This window comes from Camelina sativa, chromosome 13 (assembly GCF_030686135.1).
Source record: "Camelina sativa cultivar CO46 ecotype springtype chromosome 13, ASM3068613v1".
Taxonomy (NCBI): Eukaryota; Viridiplantae; Streptophyta; class Magnoliopsida; order Brassicales; family Brassicaceae; genus Camelina; species Camelina sativa.
Window position 1 is genome coordinate 12,918,619 of NC_141892.1, and position 27,506 is coordinate 12,946,124.

General features: G+C 37.4%; 3 protein-coding genes and 1 pseudogene across 3 annotated transcripts; 3 read left to right on the top strand and 1 right to left on the bottom strand.

Annotated features, from left to right (window-relative positions):
* The first annotated feature begins 28 nt into the window (after positions 1-28).
* LOC109128326 (uncharacterized) lies at positions 29-769 on the top strand. The gene has a single exon (XM_019234495.2). It carries the CDS (start codon positions 323-325, stop codon positions 527-529), a length of 207 nt encoding a protein of 68 aa, XP_019090040.1. The 5' UTR covers positions 29-322; the 3' UTR covers positions 530-769.
* An 814-nt stretch (positions 770-1,583) lies between these two features.
* LOC104736701 (uncharacterized) lies at positions 1,584-2,779 on the top strand. The gene is made up of 3 exons (XM_010456737.3): positions 1,584-1,738; positions 1,882-2,030; positions 2,454-2,779. Exons 1-3 carry the CDS (start codon positions 1,630-1,632, stop codon positions 2,529-2,531), a joined length of 336 nt encoding a protein of 111 aa, XP_010455039.1. The 5' UTR covers positions 1,584-1,629; the 3' UTR covers positions 2,532-2,779.
* Positions 2,780-3,197: 418 nt separating this feature from the next.
* Positions 3,198-23,153, bottom strand: LOC147929469 (cell division cycle 20.2, cofactor of APC complex-like; annotated as a pseudogene).
* A 3,242-nt stretch (positions 23,154-26,395) lies between these two features.
* On the top strand, positions 26,396-27,225 carry LOC147929470 (B3 domain-containing protein At5g26805-like). Its single transcript, XM_087482383.1, has one exon. It carries the CDS (start codon positions 26,552-26,554, stop codon positions 27,026-27,028), a length of 477 nt encoding a protein of 158 aa, XP_087338509.1. The 5' UTR covers positions 26,396-26,551; the 3' UTR covers positions 27,029-27,225.
* Positions 27,226-27,506: the final 281 nt, after the last annotated feature.

Genomic DNA, 27,506 nt, shown 5'->3' on the forward strand with positions numbered 1-27,506 from the left:
ATGGAAGAAACAACTATTCTCATTCGCTTTTTTAGAGAGATCCAAAATATATACCAATCAATCACAGCTGCACATCTCGGAAATGTAACATGACTAAACTGAATCTTCACCGTTTATTTCAAAAGATCCAACACATCATAACATCTGTAAAATTTAAATTCGCATGGACCTGCTTATTTATTTTATTTATTTATATTATAATACATCCGTGCCATCATCTCCGCCATAAAAGCGTACCTTTCCGCAATTAGCTACACACCTACACAAATTAATTCACTAGTAGCTAGAACCTACAAACACAAACACACTTTACCTCAGTTCAATGGCGTCATCTATCCGGTGGTGGTGGCCGATCCATTTCACTTCATCTGGATCTGTGCCAAGGTGGCTGAGTTGGCGTCGACCAGAGCTGAGTTTACTGTCCGTGGTGGTCGACGACGTTGTCTGGAAAGTAGTGACGGCGTTCGAGTCAGTGGCGTTGGTCTCCATGCTCTGTTTCTTCTTCCTCTTCTGTGGCTGCACCGTCTGAGTTTTGATTTTTTTTTTTACATTATATTTTTATTTTGAGAACGGTGTTAATTAAACTTTAATCACCGGAAAGTTTTGAGTCACTCACTCACCGTGTTGTTCTAGTGAGTGACGACGCAACGCAATGGCGGAGAAATTTATGTTATTAGTGTTTTTTTTAACAGCTGCGCGTGATGCTCACTCGAGAGTTGTTGTGATCATTTGTGTTTAGTTTCTTCAAAGTTAAAACAATGATTGTGTTTATGTTTGGAACGGTAGACATGGACATTCGGTTAACCGTTCGGTTTCGGTTCGGTTGTGTTCGGTTTCGGTTAGTTTAGATATAGAAATATAATAACTATTTGGATATTTTAGAAATTTCGGTTAGATTCGGTTTGGTTTCGGTTCGGTTAGTTGAAGAGATAACCATAACTAACATAAATTATATTGAAATTAACCAAATAAATCTAATATAACCAAAAGTAACAAAAAATAACCGAAATTAACCAAAACTACATTACAAAAATATAAAAAGGGGGAAAAATATTGATCCGATTTTACAAAATAATATTTACCTTATTAAATTCAAAATAATAACTTTTTAAATATATTGATTATTTAAAGTATTTAATTCTTTTGAATGTAAAAATAATTAATATTTTAAGTTTATTTAATAGTTTTCCTAATATTAAATATATTATTTTGGGTATATTTTAGATTTTTGGATATTTCGATTAAACATTTAATTGTCGGTTCGGTTTTGGTTTGTTTGAACATAGGATTTTACTAACCATTCGGTTATTAGAAGAACTTTGATTCGATTTTGGTTTATTTTTTTTCGGTTCGGTTCGGTCGGTTATTTGGTTATCGGTTATTTTGCCGAGTCCTATTTGGAAGTTTAGGTTCCAAAGATCTTTGTTTTGTTCATCCACCATTCAATATCAAACGATCTATGGTTTTTATTGTATCAAAAAAACAAAAACAAAAAATAATATTAAATTGATTTAGACTAATGGGCCAAAATTGTAATGGGCTTGGCCGTTTGAATGAAAACCACGACGTATTAAGGAGCTTCATCAGGGAAACTCAAAAAACCGGAAGTGTTGATGAGAAGCTCCGACAATGGCGTGGATGCGACTGATACAGAGCGCGAGATCTGTTTTAACGACAACACCACCGACGTCGAATCTTAACCTCTCTAGATTCTATTCCAAACCGGCTCCTTATCCCGGTAAATATTTATTTTTACTTGTTCGGATTTTTTTTTTTTTTTGCTTCGGTGAAATGTGAATTGTATGATTCGTTACCTTAAGGATCTTAGAAGTTTCATTTGTGTAGAGAAAGGTTCATGATTGGATTTTGAATGTTTTGTAGTGAAGGTTGGGATACCTGAGTTCTTGAGTGGGATTGGGGGAGGAGTTGAGACTCACATTGCAAAACTTGAAACTGAGATCGGTGATCTTTCGAAACTGCTTGTGACTCGTACGCTTAGACTCAAGAAGTTTGGTATTCCTTGCAAACATGTAAGTTGCTGAGACTCTCTCTAATTCTTCTCTATATTTAAGTTGTTTAGAAAAAGCCTGATCCTTAAGTTCATCATATAGGTTTGTAGCGGTTGTTAATATGTTAGGATATATAAATCTGCTACCTTGTACTTGTTTCATTATGTAATTTCGTGAAGTAACTTATAGTAATCAAGGGGAATCAAACCAAAAAGTTGACTTCTTGAACTTTTTTGGGTACCTGTAAGTTCTGTGTTATCTGATCCTGTTTCAGTTTAGGATGTTACTTGAGAGTTTCATCGTTTCCTGTCACTTACTTACGACATCTTTCCTTTCATGAAAAATGTTGATAGGTTTGGTGAACCACACCATCATGTGTTGATTTGTTGGCTCGATTCTTCAATTCTCTAATTTACTCGATCATTATGGATTTTGATTTTGCAGAGGAAACTTATACTCAAATACAGCCACAAATACAGGCTAGGGCTATGGAAACCTAGAGCTGACGCTATAAAGGTGTGATTGATGATTTCTCTGCTCGTCGACTTCCCGTTGCTATCTCATGCTTGTTTTTTGCTACTGAAATGAGCTCTCCTGAGAGTGATCTAGGCTTAGCAGTGTTGTCTATTAATTACTTGAATTTTTCTTCATGTATCTTCTTAGGGGTATCCATATGGCATAACTTGAACATGAAATCGTTTCTAAGGCTAGATGGATCATGAGCATTGTGTATTTTGAAACTTTGCCAATCATAACCTTTTCTTACGGAAGAACAGAACCACTTATTACAGTTTATAATGGTCCAAGCTGAGTCGAGTCTTCCGGCAAACAAAAAGTAAAAGAACATAAGCTAAAAGAGTTCAGTCTCGAATTTGGATAAGACCCATATATGGTTATTAAAGTTAACCGTTCCAAAACTAGTACTCTTAGCAGTTTTTATGATTTAGGTACATACATTATTTGAAAGACCAACTCAAACAGAAGACTATTAATTTGACAGCTTTGGACAGTTACATTAGAGATTTGCAGATGGTTTATACAAACTTGATTTCTTACGAAGTTTCAGTATCTTGGAATCTTGAAACTAAAGGCAACATTTGGAGATCTAATAACACTGCCTATAATGATTGACAACAACACTAACTAATACTCAGAATCCGTTTGATGTCAAAAAGAGTCTTCACAGTTTCAACGAATATGATTAACATGAGAAAATGGCTCTCGAGCTACTTTTGGAACAGCTTTCTTGACGGTCCCTGGTATTCCAAAAACATTCCAAATCTTGAGAGCCACGATACACCCATCCGGACTTTGTGCCATATAAAGAACTCGTGATGTATGAACACTGAGTTGAGCCATTTTCACCATGGATGGGTACTTCCAAAGTGTAAGCTGATTCTGTGTATACCCATGTAAGCTAAGCAATTCTCTTTCGTTTTTGCTCCATAACAGTGAACAAACTTGAGAGCCGGTGTAAACTGAATTCAAGCAAGCCCCAGTGAGTGTATTCCAGAACTTAATCGTCTGATCTCTGCAACCACCACCAGTTGCAAGCAAACTCGATTGGAAAGGGCACCACGCAAGAGCTTTCACAGCAGCTCTATGTGTTACGGTATAGAGAACACAAACACACAATAAACACACTTGGAACGCGCCAAGCAAACGCTTTTAATCAATCTTATAAAAACTCTCTTTCTTACAAGACTTGAAACAAAGCTCACTCTCCTATCTATCTAACACAACACCCTGTGTGGATCTAAAAGAGTTTAACACACACACACTCATCTTCAAAGCTTTTTGTATTTGTTTGAAGGTTTACAAATCTCACAACCTTTTTCCCACGAGTGCTAACTCTTTTGCGGCTAGCCCTCATAACTTTATAACCCCACAAACGATCTCTAACCTAGATCTTTGTGTATCCTAACTAAAATGAAATATTCCTTATGCCTAAGAAAATATCTTCCCTTATCTCTTCTTATCAAATATACTCTCAATATCTTCGAGTATATCTTGATCTCTCATTCCTTCCTTCTCACGCATCTTGTCATTGTGTCCACAATATTTCTCCACGTCAGCACATCATGCCACGTCATCATATCAGTCCTCTGAGACGCTTCACATCTACTTGTTACCTCCAGAGCTCTGTTGCACTTTCAATCTCTCCCTTTTTGACTGAACTTGACAAACAAGCATCCATCGTATCTAACCTGCTGACACATACACAACCAGCAACAAACCAAAAGCAGACACAACTGTACCAACAGTGCATCAAACCTCTCAAAAGCAACAGCAGGTTAACCGATAAACGAATAAGCATTATGACCAGTCAAAATATCAGACAACCCAGAACATGTCTCAAAACCAAAAAATAATAACACAAGTCTGAAAAAGAACAACAGGGAGCAGAATAATTAAACATCCAAAAACAAAAAAAACAAGACAGCTCTCCCACAGCTCAAACTCCCCCTCATGCATTTGAATTAGACTCATCTCCCCGTGCTTGGTTGGCATAGTTTAGTCAAAAATATCAGGAACAACTTAGAAATGCACACATGATTACTTACCAGCTTCCAAGGCATCTTGCAGAATCTGAATAGCCACCCGAATGACTTTGCGCTCTGTCGACTCACCACTGTGATGAAACGCCTCCGCAGCCGTGACACAGTCTTCTTGCCCTTTGCCTTCTTCGTGTCTTGTTGCCGAAGACTCGGAACAGGGCGCTGAGCTTCCAGGAGCTGATGAATGAGTCTGGGAAACGGTAGACGAAATCTGGACTGAGCTTGCGACCCAACTGAATTATCTGATCATAGATCATTCTCCCAAAATCAAACGGAATGCGATGCATGATCATGTAGATCACCATGGCTCTGTTTGTTGAGATGTAGCCTGTATTCACCGTGGGAGACCAGTTGCTGCAGCACATCTTATTCAAATCCTTGATTACCGGATCCTTGATCACCGTCGACACCAGCTGCTTGGAAGTCTTCACTTTGCCACCAGACAGAAAGAGAGCGAGATCCTCCTCCAAAATCGCAGCTGTCTGTAGTCTCTGTTCGCGCACATCAACCGTCTGAAGTCCGAACAAAGGGTTAATGCGACTTGGAGAAAACTCATACACATAATCTCTGACAAGCATATCAACCGAGTTCCCCTCAACCTTTACTGCTGGAAGATTTGCCTTGAACTCATAGACAACATCGGAATCATAAGACCCGATTTGAGTGACGGTTTTCAACAACCCAGCTTGATCAAGCATCTCCCTAGCTGGATCATCTACTTCGAGAGAGTAGCAGACGTCAGCGACAATGGTTCGAGAAGCAAAGAAACCATACCTTCGAGTAGCATCAGCGGATATGAACCATTTTGAGTCAAACTCCTTTGAAGGAGCACTGCGAGAAGTGGACACACCCTTGTCCCTGCCAAGAGATGGACGCTTCGTATCGCGGCTGTCTGCATCAGCAGCTGATTGTCGCTTACGCAGCCGGGACGAGATACCCTGATTCGACAAAACAGGCACACGGACATCACCGGTCAGATCAACCACCGGAAAACGAGATCTTGTCTTTCTTGGCAGAGGGATCTTCTGGCACCAGAGTTGCTGCAGGTGACTCGTCACGGGGTTTGTAGACGACCATTGCTGAGGTAGGGTCAATCGAGACATAAGGGGACGGCGGAGGCAGGACTGACGGAGGGGTGTGAAGCTCCTCATCCGAACTGGAATCATAGTGGAAACCGCTAAACACAGATTTCATAGTGATCAAGAGTTAGAGAACAAAATCAGAGAAGAGAAAAGAAATCAGAAGCTTAATCGACAAAGATCTGAAATTGCAAGGAGGATGAGAAAAACTCCAAACCCTAGCCTCTCCTTTTATACACCCTCGTGAAACTTATTGGGCTGTCAAGCATCAGCCCATCAACCATCTCAACCCTGAAAACACTCAATGAATCTGTTAAGATACATCAAATCCTTTTACCTTTTTAATCTCAATTGCATTAATTACAGAATCTTAATAAATGAAAATTGAATCTGTTCATGAACCAAAACATCAGATACACACATCCACTACCAATGAACATGAAAGCACCCAGATCGAGAAAGAACACATGTGAGCATAACCAATTTTTTATTATTATTATTATTTTTTTTTCTTTTATTATTATTTTTTTTTAAATTATTAAAAACAAACAACCAAACAGAACACAATACTAACCATACCTTTGCTGTGTCAACCACTTGTTCAGAACAGTTACCAGGAGCTATCACAACCTCTTGAATTGTGGAAGATCAGAGACTTGATGCATGTGGGTAGTCTTTCAAACTGCCAAGCCTTTAGTCTCCACTCCAACCCAACATGTTAAGGCAGCTGGAAATTCTCTCTTTGAAGAGCACACATATGTATAAATATATATTTTTTAATTTTTTTTTATATATGTGTCTCAGCCTTCTGTTAGCTGTTTCACCGAAATGAACATTAGTGAAATCATAAGAGATTGTCAATCACTGACATCAGCCTTATCATCCAACCAGAGTTTTCCTCTTGAGGATGTATGTGTGTGTCTCTTCACAGCTCTTTGACCTCCTTAAAACATGACAACATTTGACAGGATGGATAGACCGATATGAGAGGTAGCTATTTCCCACTGTTGCTTTCAGAGTGCTGATCTTCTATATATTCTAGGATTTCCATGATCTGTCCTAGCACACGTTCATGTCTCTGATCAACACATCTTAGGCAAAAAGGTTAGAATTCACAAACTCCAATGGAATTTCTCAGATTTACAATCTGTTGAAGTCCAGAGGTTTGGTAAACAAATCAGTTAACTTCAAATCAGTGCTCACATGGTCAATCTCGATCAGTTTCGCCTAAACTAATTCATGAACAAAATGGTGTATAATATCAATATGTTTGGTTCGTGAATGCTGAACAGGATTCTTAGAAATATTGATTGCACTCAAATTATCACAATGAATTAAATGAGTATTAGAATCCATACCATAATCAGTGGCCATTTGCCGCATCCGAAGGAGTTGTGTGCAACAGCTTCCTAAAGCAATGTACTCAGCCTCAACAATTGATAGAGAGACACTGTTTTGTTTCTTACTGTGCCATGATATCAGGTTGTTGCCCATGAAGAAACATCCTCCACTTGTGCTGCGACGATCATCCACAGAACCTGCCCAATCAGCATCATAATATCCACTAAGATAGGTGTTAGTATCCTTGGTATAGTAAATACCAAAGTCCAGTGTCGCTTTGATGTACTTGATGATCTTCTTTACAGCTAATAAGTGTGACGTCTTGCCCTTGGCTTGATAGCGAGCACAGATCCCTACTGACAGACATATGTCTGGTCGACTAGCAGTCAAATACAGGAGACTTCCAATCATTCCTCTGTATAGTCTCTCATCTACATCCTCCCCTTCTTCATCCTTGGAGAGTTTATCATTTGCACCTATAGGAATCTTTGCTTCTTTACTCTTATCCAAACCAAAGCGTTGTACAAGCTCCTTAGCATACGTACTTTGAGATACAAAAATCCCATCAGTCGATTGTTCAACTTGTAAACCCAAAAAGTACCTTAGCTCTCCCACCATACTCATCTCAAATTCCTGAGACATGCTCTCCACAAACTGTTTTACGAGGGGCTAACAAGTGGAACCAAAAACAATGTCATCCACATAGATCTGTACGAACAACATATCATTGTTGCTATTTAGAACAAACAGCGTTTTGTCAACACTTCGACAACTGTATCCCTGATCAATTAGAAACGTAGTCAACCTCTCATACCATGCTCGTGGTGCTTGCTTTAGACCATATAGAGCTTTCTTCAGTCGATAAACATGCTCAGGATGCTGCGAGTTCTCAAAGCCCTTAGGTTGCTCAACATAAACTTCCTCTTGCAGTAATCCATTTAGGAAGGCACTTTTAACATCCATCTGATGCCAAGTAAAGTTAAGAGAACATGTCATACCAAACATAAACCTGATTGATTCCAACCTTGCAACCGGAGCAAATGTTTCATCAAAATCAATTCTTTCAATTTGTGAATAACCTTGAGCTACCAACCTTGCTTTGTTCCTCACAATGCAACCACTGGCGTCACTCTTGTTCTTGAATATCCCCTTTGTTCCTACAACATTGACATCTGCAGGGCGCTGTGTGAGTTCCCAAACATCACTACGTTCAAACTGTTCCAACTCATCTTGCATAGCATCAACTCATAACTCATCACGAAGCGCCTCCTTGTGATTCTTGGGCTCAATAGAGGAAACAAAACATGCAAATTGCTCTATGTCAGAATCCTGAGAAACAGACTCTGGAACGACAACCTTTTGTTTCTTCCCAGCGAGCTGAGCAAAATCAATTTGCTTTCCTCTGGTAACTGTACCCCCCTGAATCACACCTATAACATCAGTAGAGGAGTGATTCCGATGAACCTGAGAAGATACAGGAACGAAATCTGGTGATGACACTGGCCTGTCCGAGACAACAGGGCTGATGGGTTCTGGTATAGACTTCTCAGCTTCAGTTACCAGGTCCGAGTCTGAGACCAGAGGTACCACTGGAGCCCGTAGGAATGAGGTGTCGTCAAATACTACATTGACAGTCTCTTGAACAGATCGCAGATGTTTGTTGTACACACGAAAAGCAGTGCTATGACCAGAATCTTATTATATAAAGTTGGGTTTTGAAAGTTAGCCATTAACAAGATTTTGACATGTGTCAAGTTATCAATCTGAGATTTTGACATGTGTAAATATTTAATAGGAAGAATTTGACGACAACAAAAAGAAAATATTTTGTTTTAAAAAAAAGAAATAAAGTAAAAAGATAATTATAAAAAATTTCAGAGTTTAGAAAAAAAAAACAAAGTTTTTAAAAATAAATATAAGGAGATTATATATATATATTTCATAAAATTCGAAATTATAATATTATTTACTTATTTTTAATTTTAAGTGATTAATTATAAAAAAAATAGAAAAAAATTTAAGGAAAATATATTAATTCTAAATTTTGTACTCACTTCTATATAATCAAAGATCGCCTCATATTCAAATACATTGCTTTCAACTTTGTTTAATCTCTATATTAGTAAAAGAGTAGTACAAATTATTTTCGGGCCGAGTTATAACTAGAAATTAACTCGAAATTAAGTACTTCGGATACGGGGCCGGCTATATCCGAAATCTCCGCATGGGTCATCCAAATTCGACATCTTCATTCTTACTCTTCGACCGAAATTCGATTATTTATTCGACTATTAATCCTCGAACCAAATCCAGTAAACATTAATCCTACAATTTAGGCAACAAAAACAAAAATGAGATATGGCATATTAATTAATCCTACAATTTAGGAAACCAAAAAAATAATGAGATATGACATATTAATCAACATAAATTCAAATATTACTCTAGATATCATATCGGAACAAAATATATTTTGTTCCTACATTTTAGTCTACCAAATTAGTAGACTAATTACTACTAACTAATTAATTTCCAAACAAGGAATCACATATACATTCTTCTACAATCTCATAACTATAACAAATATATATGATTTCCGGATTTTCTGTCCCCTAATTGATCTCCAAAATCTCCAAAATTGATCTCCACAAAACTGGAACGAAACTAATTTGTCTAAAATTCTGGAAATTTGATTACCGACTTAATTTCGATAATGTATTACGAGAATATATTTACCTATAAATACTCATTACTAATACACATAAACTTCATACCTTCCAACAAAGTTTTCCACCACATCCCATTTAAGCTTACGCAATGGCTGCCAACTTAGCAATGACTGATCTTGCATCCATCAAGCCTTTCAAGACTGTTTGGAAGATCCAAGTCAAAATCGTCCATAGCTGGCAGCAGTATACCACCTGTGGGACTGAGAGGAGTTCTCTCCTTCCGAAGTGATTTATGTGCGGAGGAGCTTATCACCGTTAAGAGTTCCGAACTGAAAGAGAGTGTTTGAATGCTAAAATTGTATATTACTCTCTGAGAGAAAAAATATTTGATCCCCTTCAAAGACTCCCCCCCCCTTTACATATTTATACAGACCAATTAATTACCCAATTAATGCGTAATTAATTTTACACGATTCTCGCGTCCTAATTAATCCACTTGAATGCTGGAATCTTTGACCGAGCTTGAGCTGCGAGCTGACTAATATGACGCCTCTCTGCGCTCTCTTCCTCTCTCTGGGCCTGATGGGCCGACCAGTGCTACACCCTTGGCCCGTTTAGCGTGCCCGGCCCAGGCCCTCTGCCCGTTATCCAGGATGACGAATCGTGGGTACAACACCACCTACTCTGGTGAGACCCTGGAAATGGTCCTAGCTGATGTCTCGGTAAGCTTAACAAAAATACACATAAACTTCGTACCTTCATGTTTAAATATTTCTATTAAAATGAGTCATTTACTATGAACATGTTTTCTTTTTCCGTTTAGGGTACTTTGATCCATGCGACTGTCAAGAAATAACAACTACATAAGTTCCAGCGTATGATCGTTCCTGGTCAGTGGAAAATCATTGAATATTTTTCATTGACTAAGGCTACTGGAAAATTCAGGGTCACAAAGCATGCTTACCGTATGTCTTTGTTGAACACTTTCATAATTGTGTCATGTGCGTCATTTTCTGAGTCCATCTACTCGGACTTGGTTGATTTCCAAACTATTCTCAACGAGCCATCCCTGAATGAGAATCTTTTGATTGATTAGTATTCTCAGACAATTATGTTATATATATATATATACGTTTATATATGAGATTGTATTGAAATAAAAAATTTGATTGCCTGTGGTAAATGTTTTCCATTACAGATGTGATTGGCCAAGTTGTAAATGTTGGTGAAATGAAAACCCATGAAGTGGATAATAAGTTCAAGAAGAAGCTTGAGTTTGAACTCAGGGACACTAGGTAATATACTATTCACAATGGCTATTATAATTTTATACAGAATATTATGAATACAACTCTTGGAATGATTTTAAATATACAGCGATGAACGTTTAGCATGTACACTATGAGGTAAGTTTGCTGAAAACATGTTAGCTGCTTGTGAAAACAATCGTCAAAAACATTGATATGTTTGCTGCGTTTTGCCAAGGTTAATTCTATTCTTTCAAAGGTAACTAGAAATTAGACATCATTAATTACTATTATTAAACCTATATTTACGTTTATAGACTAACAAATGTGTGTATTTCATAAGGTCAAAGATCTGTCTCGAATGAAACTCCTTTTTCGTTTTGATGGTCATAACAACTTGAAACTCCTTTTTGATGGTCATAACAGCTTGAAACTCTTTTTTCGTTTTCTAAAAGGACCACAATATGATGAAGATTTGAGGACTTATGATGGTGTCGTATATGACTCATACAAGGACGCATGTATGGCCACGGAATTACTACAAGAATGATTATTATTTATGTTCCAGTACTTTTAAAAAAATTCTGAATTTTTCTGCTTTATCATTTTTAAATTGTTTAGTATTTTCATTTGCTAAATGAAAATGATAATAAACAAGGTTATGTTTCTTTCCTAATTAAGGTTGGCAATCATTTTTTCTATGTTTATATATGCAACAACCAATCAAACATATGCATATGATTTTTTTACAACTGAAGAAGACTTGCCATTATTAATTATGTTGAAAAAGTTCATCTCCAATCCAAGCAAGAGTAGTCGACGAAGGTACCTGATATATATTACAGTTTTGAATCAAAAATCAAGTTAACCAATTAACTGGGATTAGTTTAGAAGATTAGTAAAACCCACAATTTAATCCGGCGTACATCATCTCTCTCTTTGTCCGTCTGTTTGATTAGATCTTCATTTCAATATTTACTGAGGACATATCAATAAGACCATTAAGAATTAAGGCAAAGGATACATATATAATTTACAGAAATTGCTGAAGACTAATATTTTCATATCGATTTGATAAAATTTATGAAAACGAATTACAAGAATTACTCAAATTGAAAACAATATTAGTCAGAATTCAAATCCAGTGTAGGACTGCTATGTAATTCTATTTACCGTAATCAGAATCAAGTTAACCAATTAATTAAGATGCGTCGGTGATTTGTAAATTAATTAAGATGCGTCTGTGAAGATGTGGTTGTTCTTGATTACGACTGGCTCCACAAAATTGTTTCACGGAAAATAGACTGCAGTGTGTAATTGGAATAGAAGATGGTCAAATGATTTGAGAAATAGGAACTCAATCGATGAGTTCTTTTGGTGAGGGTGATCGGAAAAACTATTCATTTCTCCAGGCTTTTTTTTTTTTTTTTTTTAAACAAAGCCCAATGTTGTAAAACGAGAGGATTCAAAGTGTAGAATCTCTTCTTATTATTATTCATGAATAACTAGAGGTTATATATATATATATATAGTGTAGGGTACAAAATCGACTAGGAAATAGAATATGGCCAATGGGCCTATGGCCGATGGGCCGTAAACACTAAACACATATGGACCATACATGGCCGGTTATGGAGTCCACTATCCAGTGCTTTACAACACTCCCCCTTGAATGACATAACCGTGCCGATGCTAAGGGATCGATGCAATACGCTTGGGGGTGCTGCCTCATTAAAACCTTACCAGGAAAACCCAATAGGACAATACCACGGTGAAGGAAAAAGAGTACAACACGCATTGCTCCCCCTGTTCCAAGCATCACTCTAAGTCCTTAAGCCTCCGCATTCCAATCTGGTGCATGAGCTTCTTGAACGTTGTTGTCGGTAATGCCTTAGTGAAGAGATCGGCTGAGTTGTCGCATGATTGCACTTGCACCACTCGAACTTCTCCGGCCTTTTGTAGTTCGTGTGTGAAGAAGAACTTCGGTAGGATGTGCTTTGTCTGATCTCCCTTGATGTAACCTTCCTTGAGCTGTGCGATACAGGCCGTATTGTCTTCATAGATTACGGTTGGCTCTTTGTCTTCAATCATACCACAATTCGCTATAATGTGTTGAGTCATCGACCTAAACCATACACTCTCTCGTCCGGCTTCATGAATTGCTAGGATTTCCGCGTGGTTAGATGAAGTGGCCACAATACTTTGCTTCATAGAACGCCACGAGATCGCCGTACCACCGTGTGTAAATACGTAACCTGTTTGAGACTTACCATTATGTGGATCAGATAGATAACCTGCATCAGCAAAACCAACTAAACCTTCCTTGTTATAGTTAGTATAATATAAACCAAAATCTACCGTCCCTTGTAGGTAACGCAACACATGTTTAATACCATTCCAGTGCCTTTTAGTCGGACAAGAACTAAATCTTGCTAGGAGGTTCACGGCAAAACATATGTCCGGTCTAGTGTGGCTAGCCAAGAACATTAACGCTCCTATAACACTGAGGTATGACACTTCAGGTCCGAGAACTTCTTCATCGGCCTTCTCTGGACCAAATGGATCTTTATCCAAGTCTAAGCTTCTAACAACCATTGGGCTGGTCAATGGGTGAGCTTGGTCCATTTTAAACCTCTTGAGTACCTTTTCTGTGTATGCCTTTTGATGCACAAGGATTCCATTACCAATGTACTCAAGTTGTAATCCCAAACAGAATTTTGTCTTCCCTAGGTCTTTCATCTCGAATTCTTTCTTTAGATATTCGACTGTTTGGGCGATTTTCCCAGAGGTCCCAAGGATGTTTAAATCATCCACATAAACTGCTATAATTACAAACCCTTTGTTTGCAAACTTCTTTATAAATATACATGGACTGATTGGGTCATTCTTATAGCCTTCTTTAGCTAAATATTCACTTAACCGGTTATACCACATTCAACCACTTTGTTTCAGTCCATAAAGGGATTTGTTCAGCCTAATGCAGTACTGTTCTCGTGAACCACTCTTATCTTTGAGCTCAAAACCCTCTAGTAATCTCATATATATTTCATTATCCAGTGGACCATATAAGTATGCAGTTACAACATCCATTAACCGCAAATCCAGTTTTTCTCTTATAGCCAGACTTATTAAGTACCTAAATGTTGTTGCATCCATCACAGGGGAGTATGTCTCCTCATAGTCTATTCCTGGTCTTTGAGAGAATCCTTGTGCTACAAGCCGTGCTTTGTATCTCACGATTTCATTTTTCTCATTTCTCTTTCTTACAAAGACCCACTTATGTCCAACTGGCTTTATTTCAGGTGTTGTCCTTAAGATCGAACCAAACACACTTCTCTTCTTTAAAGAGTTTAACTCCACGTCAATGGCTTCTTTCCACTTTAGCCAATCTTTACTTTGAGTGCACTCTAATATAGACGTGGGTTCATGATCCTCATTTATCTCAAGTGCTACCTTGTATGCAAATATTTCATCGATGTCGACATCTTTACGGTTCCATTGAATTCCAGACATGATATAATTTATTGAGATCTCATTATTATCAATACCTTTAGGACCTTGAGGTTCAGCGTCCTAAACCTCATTTGGTACCTTAGGCTTTGCCGCGGCTATGTCTGTATTTTCTGTAATTCCCTTAACCTCGGTCTGTTTTGCACCTTTAGACTTCCGAGGGTTCTTATCTTTGGAACCTAATGGTCTACCTCGTTTTAAACGTGGCTTAGACTCTGTAGCAACTTGATTATTGTGTTCCTTCTGAACATCAATACGTACTGGTGCATTACAAGCTGGTATGTACGATTTTGTTACTCTCTTTGGGTCAGCAAAGGAATCTGGCAATTGTATAGCTAGCTTTTGCAAATGTATAATTTTCTGGACCTCTGCATCATAGGCTAGAGTCCGAGGATCTTGCCAATTCAAGGATGTTTGATTCCATGTTATTTCTTTAACCAGCTTGCTAGTCTCTCCACCCAACATAGGGAATTCGGATTCTGTAAATTGACAGTCCGCGTATCTGGCCTTAAATAAATCTCCTGTGGTTGGCTCAAGATACTTTATAATGGTGGGAGACTCATATCCAACATATATTCCCATCCTCCTTTGAGGTCCCATCTTAGTTCTCTGTGGTGGAGCAATAGGTACATGAACGGCATAACCAAATGTTTTGAGATGGGATATGTCTGGCTCATGACCCGTTAATAATTGGGATGGTGAATATTTGTGTTCAATAGATGGCCTGATGCGTATAAGTTCTGCTGCATGTAAAAATGCGTGTCCCCAAGCCGAAACTGGAAGCTTCGATCTCATTAGCAATGGTCGAGCAATTAATTGTATTTGTTTAATGAAGGATTCAGCTAATCCGTTTTGTGTATGGACATGTGCCACAGGATGTTCCACACTCACCCCCATGGACATACAGTAATCATTAAACGCTTGGGATGTAAATTCACCAGCATTGTCTAGACGTATAATCTTAAGTGGAAAATATGGAAAGGGTGCTCTTAGTCTTACAATTTGAGCTAACATCCTAGAAAATGCTAGGTTCCTTGTGGATAACAAGCAAACGTGTGACCATCTGGTTGATGCATCGATCATAACCATAAAATATCTAAACGTCCCACAAGGTGGGTGTATTGGTCCACATATATCACCTTGTATCCTTTCCAGAAAGTTTAAAGTCTCTTTATGGACTTTGGCTGGTGATGGCCGTATAATAAGTTTCCCTTGTGCACATGCTACACACGTGAGATTTTTAGGGATAACTTTTCTCTCTTTAAGGTTGTGCCCATTTGAACCAATAATCAGTTTACGCATCATGTTCGTACCCGGATGGCCAAGCCGGTCATGCCATAGAGTGAACTGTTCATTGAACATTTTGTGCTTTGCCAAGTTAGCTTCTATCATGTTAATCTTAGCATGGTATAAACTAGTGGCTAGTGCAGGTATAGTCTCTAGGACCTTCTTATGTCTATTTACAATTTCGGTAATGTATAGAAATTCTTTGCTACCTTCACCCTTTGTTTCAATTTGATAACCATTCAACCGAATGTCTTTAAAGCTCAATAAGCTTCTCTTAGAGTTGGGTGGGTACAAGGCATCACTTAGTTCAATATGTGTGCCATTAGGTAATAATATATGAGCTTGGCCGTAGCCTTCTATTAAGCTTGCTATACCCGCAATTGTACTAACATTGGCATTTTTCATTATGAGGTCTATGAAATATCTTTTATCCTTCAATATTGTGTGGCTGGATCCACTGTCCACTACTAATACATTCATATCCTCAGCCATTTCTATAATGATAATAATTTTGTTTTAAACTTTAATAAAACAAGCAAATAAATATTGAAATAAACAACAACAATTCATTTTTCTGGTAATGGGGCTGTACCAGGAGGTCTCATAGCACTGTTCATCAACAACAATTCATTTTTCTGCTCAGCTAGCAGTAGACACGAGATTAGGTCCCCATAGGTTTCAAAACCCTTTTCTCGGTATTGTTGTTGAAGCAATATGTTGTTAGGGCTAAAAGTAGACAATGTCTTCTCTAGTAGCTCTTTCTCGGTGACCTTAGTACCACACAACCTAAGGAGTGAGACAATCCTAAAAAGCTCTGAGTTATACTCATCCACGGATTTGTAATCTTGGATCCTTAGGTTTTTCCAATCGAATTGAGCCTTTGGTAGGAGCACCGTCTTTTGGTGTCCGTATCTGCGTTTAAGCTCTGTCCAAAGGTCAAAAGGATCTTCTATGATGAGGTACTGGTTCTTAAGACTCTCAGCAAGGTGATGGCGCATATGCATAATGGCCTTGTACTTTTGTTTGTCAGATGGTTCAAAAGCTTCCTCAATGCACTCAAATAAGTTCTTTGACTTTAGCATGATCTTAGTGTCCAATGCCCATTGCAGGTAGTTGTCTCCGGAAGCATTCAAAGCAGCATAGTCTAGGTTGTTAAGCCTTGCCATCTGCATAAAACAGAAATAGACAACCGATCATTAGCATGCGGTGTTTGAGACCGAACCATGCAATCAATTAATAGGTCATGCGGTATTTAAGACCGAACCATGCCTTAGGCCATGCGGTTTTTAAGACCGAACCATGCCTTGCCTTTCACTTATTATTTTCGGTTTTTGGTGTGCATGGAAAACAAACAAATCTAAATAGAAACTAACATGCAACAATTTCCTTTTCTTAGATGTTTTTAGAAATTTCCTTTTTCTTAGAATTGGATAATGACAAATTTTTGGAAATATTTCTTAAACTTTTTAAGTTGATAATTATAATTAATTTAGAGATTATCCAAATTTATTTTATGCATAATAATTTCGATTTTAAATTCTTGTTTTTAGGGTTTGAATTTCTCAAACACCTAAATCGATTTTAGTTTAGGATTTTAGGGTTCTTATGCAACCTAAATTTACAGGAAAAATCTATGACAAATTCGATTAATAATTTCAAGGATGCATGCAATTTCATGTTTTAACTATCCTAGAACAATCATATTAATTACTTCAAATTTAACAGTTTAGTTCTAGGTTCTTATGCATCAAAACAATCAAGCAACAATTTAAACAATCAAACAATCGGATTCTTAAGCTTGATATAATTTGGTGCAATTAACAAAACAATCTAACAACCCTAACATTCGATTTTAAGTTTTTAGGATTTAGGAATTTAAACTTTGTTAGATGTGTACTTGTATGTTTTAGGGTTTAATAGTTTTAGGATCAGGTTCAAATATATGTGTCCAATAGGTTCGATATTACCTTAACACCAATAGGGGTCTGACCGGTTTTGATCTGGGAGCTAAAGACCTCAGATATCACTTGATCACGAACCACAAACCTCGATCTGAACTCCAACAAAACTTTGATCACGAACATTGCTTGCCCTTGAACACGAACTGATTGCCGAACATGAGCTTCCACGAACAAGGATTGAATCACGAACAGATCACAAGTCCGAACGGCCGCTAAGTCTTCAAATGGAAGAAGTAGGCGGCGGCTTTACGGTTTTGGTGGAAGGAGGATGAGCGGCGGCGGTTAGGGTTTATAGGGTTTTACTCAGATGGATCTTTAGAAACGATCGTGCTGATAACGTGTTGTAAAACGAGAGGATTCAAAGTGTAGAATCTCTTCTTATTATTATTCATGAATGACTAGAGGTTACATATATATATAGTGTAGGGTACAAAACCGACTAGGAAATAGAATAGGTTCAATGGGCCTATGGCCGATGGGCCGTAAACACTAAACACTTATGGACCATACATGGCCGGTTATGGAGTCCACTATCCAGTGCTTTACAACACCCAGTGCTTTACAACACCTAAAGCATTGTCTACTAAATTGTTATTGATGATTTTTAAGACTTTTAAAACACAATTCCGGCCCAACTAAGCCCAAACACAACATAATTGTATTATTTTCCATCCATTACTTATATTTATTCAAAAAAACAATTGTACAATAGACTGATATAAGAAACTAGGTTATACTATATTATTATCTTAATTTAAATGTGTATTGTATCCCCCTTAATGTTACATTAGACTAATATAGAGATGCAATCCTACTACACATTAAAGTTATTTAAAATGAATATGTATATAAAATTTTCCCCCACGCTATAGCGCGAGTCAGATCCTAGTATCCTAGAAAGATGCCTTCATCACTCTTGGAGTCAAATTTACCCAACTGATCCTTGTCATTCATAATATAGCAGAGACATCCAAACACATGAAAATAGTGCACAGTAGGAGACTTCCCTTTCCAGAGCTCATAGGGAGTCTTACTGGTCCCTGGACGAACATGCACACGATTGATGATATAACAAGCTGTGTTCACAGCTTCATCCCAGAACCGATGAGGAACCTGATTTCCATGCAGCATAGCTTGTGTCATCTCTTGCAGTGTTTTGTTCTTACGTTCAACAACACCATTCTGTTCCGGCGTTCTTGGTGCATAGTATTGATGAGTAATGCCTTGATGCCCACAGAACTGCTCGAACTTGTCGTTTTGAAACTCACCACCATGATCGCTTCGAATGGTTTCGATTGAGTACTTCTCACTTTTAATCTGCAAGGCAAGAATACGGAAACACTCAAGAGTATTAGATTTATCACGAAGAAACCTTACCTAGGTGTAGCGAGTGTAGTCATCCACCATTACAAAGATGAATAGACGACCATATATACTCTGAACTTGTATAGGCCCCATCAGATCCATGTGAACCAACTGTAGTGCATGACTTGAGCGAATGTCTGTTAGAGACCCATGCAATGCTTTGATCTGCTTACCCTTGTTGCATGGACCGCATACAAAGTGTGGATCACCCTTCAACTTAGGCAGTCCTCGAACAACTTCTTGGTTTGCCAATTTCATCATTGTGCGAACATTTAAATGACCAAGTTTCTGATGCCAAAACTCTGTGTCTAACTTCGCAATGTCACTCAAACATTGCATTTCAGATTTCCACATATAGCAGTTATTCCCAGACCGTCGTCCTCTGAGTTTGACAGACCCTTGTTGATCAACGGCTTTGCAATCCTTCTTGGTGAAAGTGACATCCAAACCTTCATCACACAACTGGCTGACACTGATCAGATTGGCCCTCAGTCCATCCACCAGGAACACATCCTTCAATTGTGGTTGAGTGTCACCACTAGTTGCACCCTTTCCTCGAATTGTGCCTTTTCCTCCATCTCCGAATGTGAGTCTTCCACCAGAAACATCTTCCATATGAGCCAAATTGTTAAGAGCACCTGTCATATGTCTGGAGCATTCGCTGTCAAAGTACCATTTAGCCTGATCAACCTCAGTTTTGTCCGCTGTGTATGCAACATGACAGTAGAGGTCATCTCTCCTAACATACCCTTGACTAACTCTTCTAACAGCTGGATAGAAACTACCATCCTGCAATAGATTAGTCACACGATTCTGAAACTTGTAGCAATGGGCCTTATAGTGATTTAAATGACCACAATACTAGCATCCTCTTCTCCTGCTAAGGCCAACAGGTCTCTGTACAGGCTGTTGATAGCTCTGTGAACCATAAGAATGTCTTTCAAGCATCTCACGCTGCATAATCATCCGCCTGTGATGCGGGTTCACCTTAGGAAACTGACTCTGTTGACCGTTTGATGCAACAATTTGTTCTTTGAGTTTCGGCTCTAAATTCTGTCATTTAACAAATTTTGTGGCCTTATCAGAGTTGTTTCCTTGATACCCCAGACCCCACTTTGAAATGCTTGATTGACCAATACTAAGCAAGATGTCCAGATCTTTAGTACCTTTACTCAACATCCTGATGTTCTTCAGTTGTTCCTCCAATTGCTTCTCGAGACGCAGTGACTTGGTTTTCTCCTCACTCAGTTCCTTAGACAACATTGCAATGTTCAACTGAAGCATATCTCTCTCGGCAGACAGCTCACTGTTATCTTGAGTCTTTTGCACAATAGTCTGAATAAGAATTCTGATTTGATCTTCCATTGATAGGTCAGCCTCTTCTTCACCTGAGTCAGACTCAATCTTCTTGCAAAAATCCTCATTCAACAGCAATGCTTCATCTCGTTCATCTTCTTCAATGACTCCCAATAGAGCCACAAAGTTGTTCAGAATTTCACCTTTGTTATCTTCTTCATCTGAATCACTCTCACTCCATGTGATGTAGGACTTCTGCTTATTCCCTTGTGAGGGACAATCAGTCCTGGTATGGCCAAAACCCTTGCATCCATATCATTGCAGAGAGTGCTTACGTTTGTTGTTTGGACACTCAGCCTTGTAATGCCCATACCCTTCACATTCAGCACACTGATGTTCTGAGTTTTCACTCTTCCTGAACCCCTTATCAGAATCGGCACCTGTGAGTGATGTAGTTCCCTTTCGCTGACCTCTCTCCATCTTGCGAAAATACTTCTTAACCAACAGACCAACTTTCTCTTCGTCTTCAAACTCCTGAGATTCAACAAGCTTCTGTTCCTCTACAGCTTTAAGAGCAAATGACTTAGCATTCATTTTCTCTTTCTTCTTTAGTTGCATCTCAAACGCCTGCATCATCCCAATAACTTGATTGTACTTGAGCTCGTCTGAATTCAGAGACACATCAATAGCAGATCTGTGCGGTTGAAACTTGTCAGGTAAACTTCTGAGAAATTTCTTGACCAGTTTCTTGTCCTTGTATCGTTTACACAAAACAACAGACTCTTGAGCAATACCACTCAACCGGCTACTATAATCTGCCACAGATTCGGTTTCAGTCATTTGCAGGTTCTCAAAGTCAGATGCAAGATTGTCCAGCCCTTTGCGCCTAACTCGAGAAGTGCCTTCAAATGTGACTACCAGAATGTCCCACGCCTCTTTAGCTGACACAAAACCTTGAACTTGGTTGAATATATCTCTTGGCAGAGATTTGAAGATGACAGACAACGCCTGCAAATTGTGCTTGGCCTCACCCTTTTCTTCAGCAGTCCACTTCTTTCTGTGTTTTTGCACCAGTTCACCATCTTCATTTTTCTCAGTTGGATGAGACCAGCCGTCCTCCACTGCAAACCAAGCTTCCATTTCAATGCTCGAGATTACCTGATGGATTGAGACTTTCGAGTAACCAAAACATTCCGGATCCAGTTTCTATGGACATTGTAGTGCAACAACCTCCAGTGATTTCTCCATACCCTAGTCGCAAGATCTCACCTGTTGAAAAAGATATCAGAACTTTTTATCAGGTGTTTGCTCTGATACCAATTGTTACGGTATAGAGAACACAAACACACAATAAACACACTTTGAACGCGCCAAGCAAACGCTTTTAATCAATCTTATAAAAACTCTCTTTCTTACAAGACTTGAAACAAAGCTCACTCTCCTATCTATCTAACACAACACCCTGTGTAGATCTAAAAGAGTTTAACACACACACTCACCTTCAAAGCTTTTTGTATTTGCTTGAAGGTTTACAAATCTCACAACCTTTTTCCCACGAGTGCTAACTCTTTTTGCGGCTAGCCCTCGTCACTTTATAACCCCACAAACGATCTCTAACCTAGATCTTTGTGTATCCTAACTAAAAGGAAATATTCCTTATGCCTAAGAAAATATCTTCCCTTATCTCTTCTTATCAAATATACTCTCAATATCTTCGAGTATATCTTGATCTCTTCTTCCTTCCTTCTCACGCATCTTGTCATTGTGTCCACAATATTTTTCCACGTCAGCACATCATGCCACGTCAGCATATCAGTCCTCTGAGACGTTTCACAGCTACTTGTTACCTCCAGAGCTCTGTTGCACTTTCACTATGTTCCTCAAACCTACGCAGCCATTGCCTAGTTGAGGGTGAGGAAAAATCCCATACGTGTACCATATTGTCGTTACCACCACTTGCTAGTTGTCGTCCTGATCCTGACCACTTGAGACCACAAACCTCTTCAGTGTGAACCATGTAAGTAGCCACAAGGGGTGATCCGATCCGCACATCATTGTTGATGACCCGTCCGTCCATTCCTCCAGTTGTTAGAATGTGTTTGTTCCATGCCAATGATCCTACTCTTGACTGGTGACCACCTTTCAATGTTCTTATCAGTCTACCATCAGAAGAATGCCACAGCTGCACTTGAGAGTTGTGAAGACCAACTGCAAGATATTTACCATCTTGCGTCCAGTTAACGCTTGGACAAGTCCACATTCACAAGCTCAGATGTAAGATCAGTGGATGCATTCCGCAAGTAAACAGTGTCTCCCAAAGCCACGGCTAGAACATTAGCACTGCTCTAGTCCAACAAGTTAAGGTAGAAGTCATCGGCTATGTCAGGTAGGTCCAAGGTTCTCTCACAAGTCTGACGAATGTATCTATGAGGCTTTACGGATCTAGGTTGTTGTTGGTGAGGAACAGAAGAAGCAGAGTGAATACTACTAGAAAGCAGAGCTTGAGGTGGTTTGTTTCTGAAAGCGAGAATCCGGCTTCTATTCATATTCATCGTCTCAGCTAATCCTTCTATGTAGGCTTTTCTGGATGGTGAAGTTACCTCATTTTAAATTTTCTGGCGTAATGAACGTAGTCAAAGTCCATCGCAGCCCTATTTGGTATAAACCTATCGAAATTGTCCTTGGATCGCTTCGTGAGAAGTAAGTGCTCTTGAGTTGTACACTTCAATAAAAATGACAATTAAGATTAAGTGGTAGATAAATGAAGTTTCTCTAATTTAGCTATAATTTAAAACTTGCAGATAAATTGGAAAATCTTTGTCATTTTTCATAATTTCATGTTTAATCATTCCGTAAGTGCAAGGTTTTGTAAACGATATTTATTTGTGGGAAGGTTTTTCTGAATTATATTTATTTGGCAGAACTGTGTTATGAAGATGTAAATGTGAAATGTGAAAAATGCATACTATTTAAGCCAAATGTGTTTTTTTTTAAAAAATATTGGTGAGACCTAAATATTTCTCATTTTGATATGTATTTCGCACAACTAAGATTCTAGTATAATACTAGGTAACAACCTGCCCTATATGCGGGATAAATCAATTTAAAGAAAATTATTATCTAGAACCAATTTGTTTGTGTCAAACATAAATACATAATATGTAATTAATTTTTTTTTATTTATTTATTCAAAACTGCATTTTTCTTGTAAAAAATATATTTTATCCGTGAAATTTTGAATGTGTAAGAGGTTTTATGATATAGAAAATATTGATAAAATGTTACTATTTATTGCAACATGTCTTTGTGTGGTTTAAAAATGAAATTCATATCTTCTTATGTTTTATTTTGTAATCATAACACTTTTGCATATTTCTTATGTAATCATAAGAACATGTACTAAATTACTCGGTAGTTTAACTATTTAGTTTTATTATATGTTAGTAACAATCAGATTCTAAACTAAATTTTCTGAACATAATCTAATTATTTTTTGTAAGTTTTTTTTTGTCAACCATTGGGGTACAAAAGGCCGACCAATTAGCCAAATCCCTACATTCGTATGGAGCGGGACACGATGTCTGGTGTGATGGTGCCTTTTGCATTAAGGACTTATCATTTGCCACTGCACTAAGATTACTTCACTGATTTAAGTTTTTTTTTGTCAACCATTGGGGCACAACATGCCGGCCCATTAGCCAAATCCCTACATTCGTATGGAGCAGGACACGATCCCTGGTGTGATGGTGCCTTGTGCATTAAGGACTTACTATTTGCCACTGCACTAAGATCACTTCACTAATTTAAGTTTTTCGATTAGGCTTGTAACGCCCCGACCGCCACCTTATAGTGGACCCCATGGCCAATCCCAGTCCATGGGCCCACCTTCTTTAATGGGTCTTACGTCCTCTCACTAGGCCCGTGAGCCCATCCATATCCGACGGTCGGTTTGCTATGTCTGGGAGGCTGTAAAGACTTGTTACCGTCCCTACAAATCACCACATGATATTTCCCTGTGTTTTGTTCTCACTTGCACAGTTCCGAAAGTCACTTCCCGGAAGGTCACCCATCCTAAGACTACTCTAGCATAAGCACGCTTAACCATGGAATTCTCTCAGGACCTTTGACCGAAAAGATAAGTGCACTTTGGTGACATAAGTGGTCAAATCAATTGTTTCAAACCTCTCCGCAAGTCTCTGAAACCGGGGTGTCACAATTCACCCCCACTAACAGATCGCAACGTCCTTGTTGCACACCAAGACCGTCACCCCCTGACAGTGTGAGCCCACTCGACTCCACACTCGTCTGGGTTCGGCTCTGATACCACTTGTAATTCCCCGACCGCCACCTCATAGTGGCCCCATGTCCAATCCCGGTACATGGGCCCATCTTCCTTAATGGGTCTCACGTCCTCTCATTAGGATTGTGCGCCCATCCATATCCGACGGTCAGTTTGCTACATCCGGGAGGCTGTAAGGACTTGTTACCGTCCCTACAAATTACCACATGATCTTTCCCTGTGTTTTTTCCTCACTCGCACAGTTCCGACAGTCACTTCCCAGAAGGTCACCCATCCTAAGACTACTCCAGCATAAGCACGCTTAACTATGGAGTTCTCTCAGAACCTTTGACCGAAAAGATAAGTGCAGTTTGGTGACATAGGTGGTCAAATCAATTCTTTTAAACCTCTCCGCAAGTCTCTGAAACCGAGGTGTCACAAGGCTTTTTAAATATTTTGAGTTAGTTGGTTTGTTAATATTTTCAGAAATGACTGATTATTACCAAAAAACAATTATGAAAAAATTAATGAAATTCCAAAATCAACGTATTCGTGTAAGAATGCATTTCACCTATGAAATATGTGAACGTGGTAAAAAAATATTTATAAAGTGTTACAATTTATGGAAATATATAGTTTTGTGTGTTTTAAAAATCAAATTTATATTTATGGTTTATCGAGTAACTATAACAATTTTGCATAATCTAATAGTCACTCATTTTAAATATATTATGATTTTTTTGGGTACTAAGTTTATTTATAATGATAAGGGTTATTGTCTCATTCTTTTTTAAAAGCTCATAGATGAATATACAATTAGAATGTATATTCCTATTCGGTTATCAATATTTCCATTTTTAATGAATAATGACACTAAATGTTGAGATTAATTAGTTTACATACTTAGATATATATAAATAATCACACATCATGATATCCCCTAATTTGTTGTCATTTTTATATTTATTTATGAATATGTATAAATCTATATTTATTGGGAATTCAGTTTTTTTTAATAAGTTGGAGATAATTCAAGGGTAATATAGTTATTTCTATAATTAATTATAATAACTATTGAAAGCTTGTTATTTAAATTATTATGGTAATAATACTAACATAAAAAATAACATTTTGTTTTTGATATGATTATGTTAATAAGTTATATGTTCTTTATTTTTATTAACTTTTTTAATTGATATGTTTTTAGAATAATTTACTTATATTTATTTTAAGAAATTAATATTTATATTGATTTCTTCAAATCAATATAACTTTGACTTGTATATTTGTAAGTAAATTTTAGTGAAATTTTGCCTTAAAATAGTGTAATTATTTAATTAGTTTTAATATGTGATATTTAAATTTATGTGAGAAATGATGACATATCTAATTATTATTCAGTTAATTGTTTAAAATATATTGGTATATTAATGTAATTAAATAAAAAAATTTAAGGTATTTGCTAAAAGGTGCACAAACTCTCTGGTTATGATACATCAGCTTTTTAAAAAATGTGCTTCTCTATTAATATATGAGGGATTTTTTAATTATAATTTTTCTTTTTTCAATTGAACTCACAATATTTAGTGTTAGTTAACTATAAACATATAAAATTGAGAACAAAATAGTAAATACTTTAGATTTGCTAAATCTTTTTAAAAAAAAATAGATAAAGATATATTTATAAAATGGAAAACATTATATTTTTTGTCAAACATAAAATACATTATATTAATATAGTGCAGTTGTGTTGTCGCAATATCACCACCCTAATTCAAATATGGTATCCATATTGATGCCTAAATAGATAAATGTCATTTTTCTTGTTGATATATATTAATGATATTTAAACATTAAAAAGATTTATCCAAAAAAAAAATCTTATATACAAGAATCAACACTCCTTCTAAGCAAGGTTATCAAAAAGCTTGTCTTGTAACTAGTTTAAGCATGATCAAAACGTTGTTCTACACCTTCCTTCAAACAAAACACCAAGAAGAAAATGCTGATAGGACAGATCCTAACTATCCACTGTTTCCTCAAATAGTCGAGATCCGACCCATAACTCCTTTCCATTGGGAAATCCTCAAAACCCTCACAATACATGAAATATTTGACGAAGGCAATCTACAACTTCCACATAAGCAAATCAAAGATACTATGATGAGATGCTTTTCCGAACATGACATGTTGCGCACATATTTCCAGACTTGTCAGTACGATTTATTGGTGAAAGATCTGGATACAAACACTATCCATTTTGTTACATTGTGGAAACACCCACATGAAGAAAACTTTGTTATGCGTGAGTCTTGGATCAAAGAATTTGTCAAGAGGAGGGAGCTTGTGGCTGGCATGGTGGTTGGCATGTATTGGGATTTCAAGAATCACATGTTTTGCTTCTCAGTATTAGAGGGAAGTCAGTGACTCAATAGATTCAAAATTGCTATGACATACAAATAAATATATTATGTTCAAAATGAGATCTAGCAAAAATGAATTGTGTGAGACTTTTAATTTTTGGGTATAGTTAAAGGAAGAACCATGTTCGATTCTGTATTTTATTGTAGTCCCGTTATAATATATAATTAATATGAATAATCAATGTGTATGAGTTAATTTTATACTAGGTTCGGACCTGCATGTACGTGCGGGGTTATGTTTATTAACAAAACTAATTTGTATATAATCAAACTTATACTAATTGAGATTTTAGTTTGACATTTGGTTTGGTTTATTAATGTTTAAAAATTTAAAATAATAATGATTTCACCAGTATCTTAAAATTTGGAACAACATAACAGTTGGACTGGTAACAAACTAAATCAAAGAAATGATTGGTTAGATTCTATTAAATTTGTGAACTATCAAATTTGATATAACCGTTAACAGCGATGAAAACCCG

Bases quoted from the DNA above. Each gene is read 5' to 3' on its own strand.
- LOC109128326 (XM_019234495.2), top strand. From the start codon at position 323: ATGGCGTCATCTATCCGGTGGTGGTGGCCGATCCATTTCACTTCATCT.
- LOC104736701 (XM_010456737.3), top strand. From the start codon at position 1,630: ATGGCGTGGATGCGACTGATACAGAGCGCGAGATCTGTTTTAACGACA. The intron at 1,739-1,881 runs GTAAATATTTAT...AATGTTTTGTAG, and splicing joins CAAACCGGCTCCTTATCCCG to TGAAGGTTGGGATACCTGAG. The intron at 2,031-2,453 runs GTAAGTTGCTGA...TTGATTTTGCAG, and splicing joins TTGGTATTCCTTGCAAACAT to AGGAAACTTATACTCAAATA.
- LOC147929470 (XM_087482383.1), top strand. From the start codon at position 26,552: ATGATCAAAACGTTGTTCTACACCTTCCTTCAAACAAAACACCAAGAA.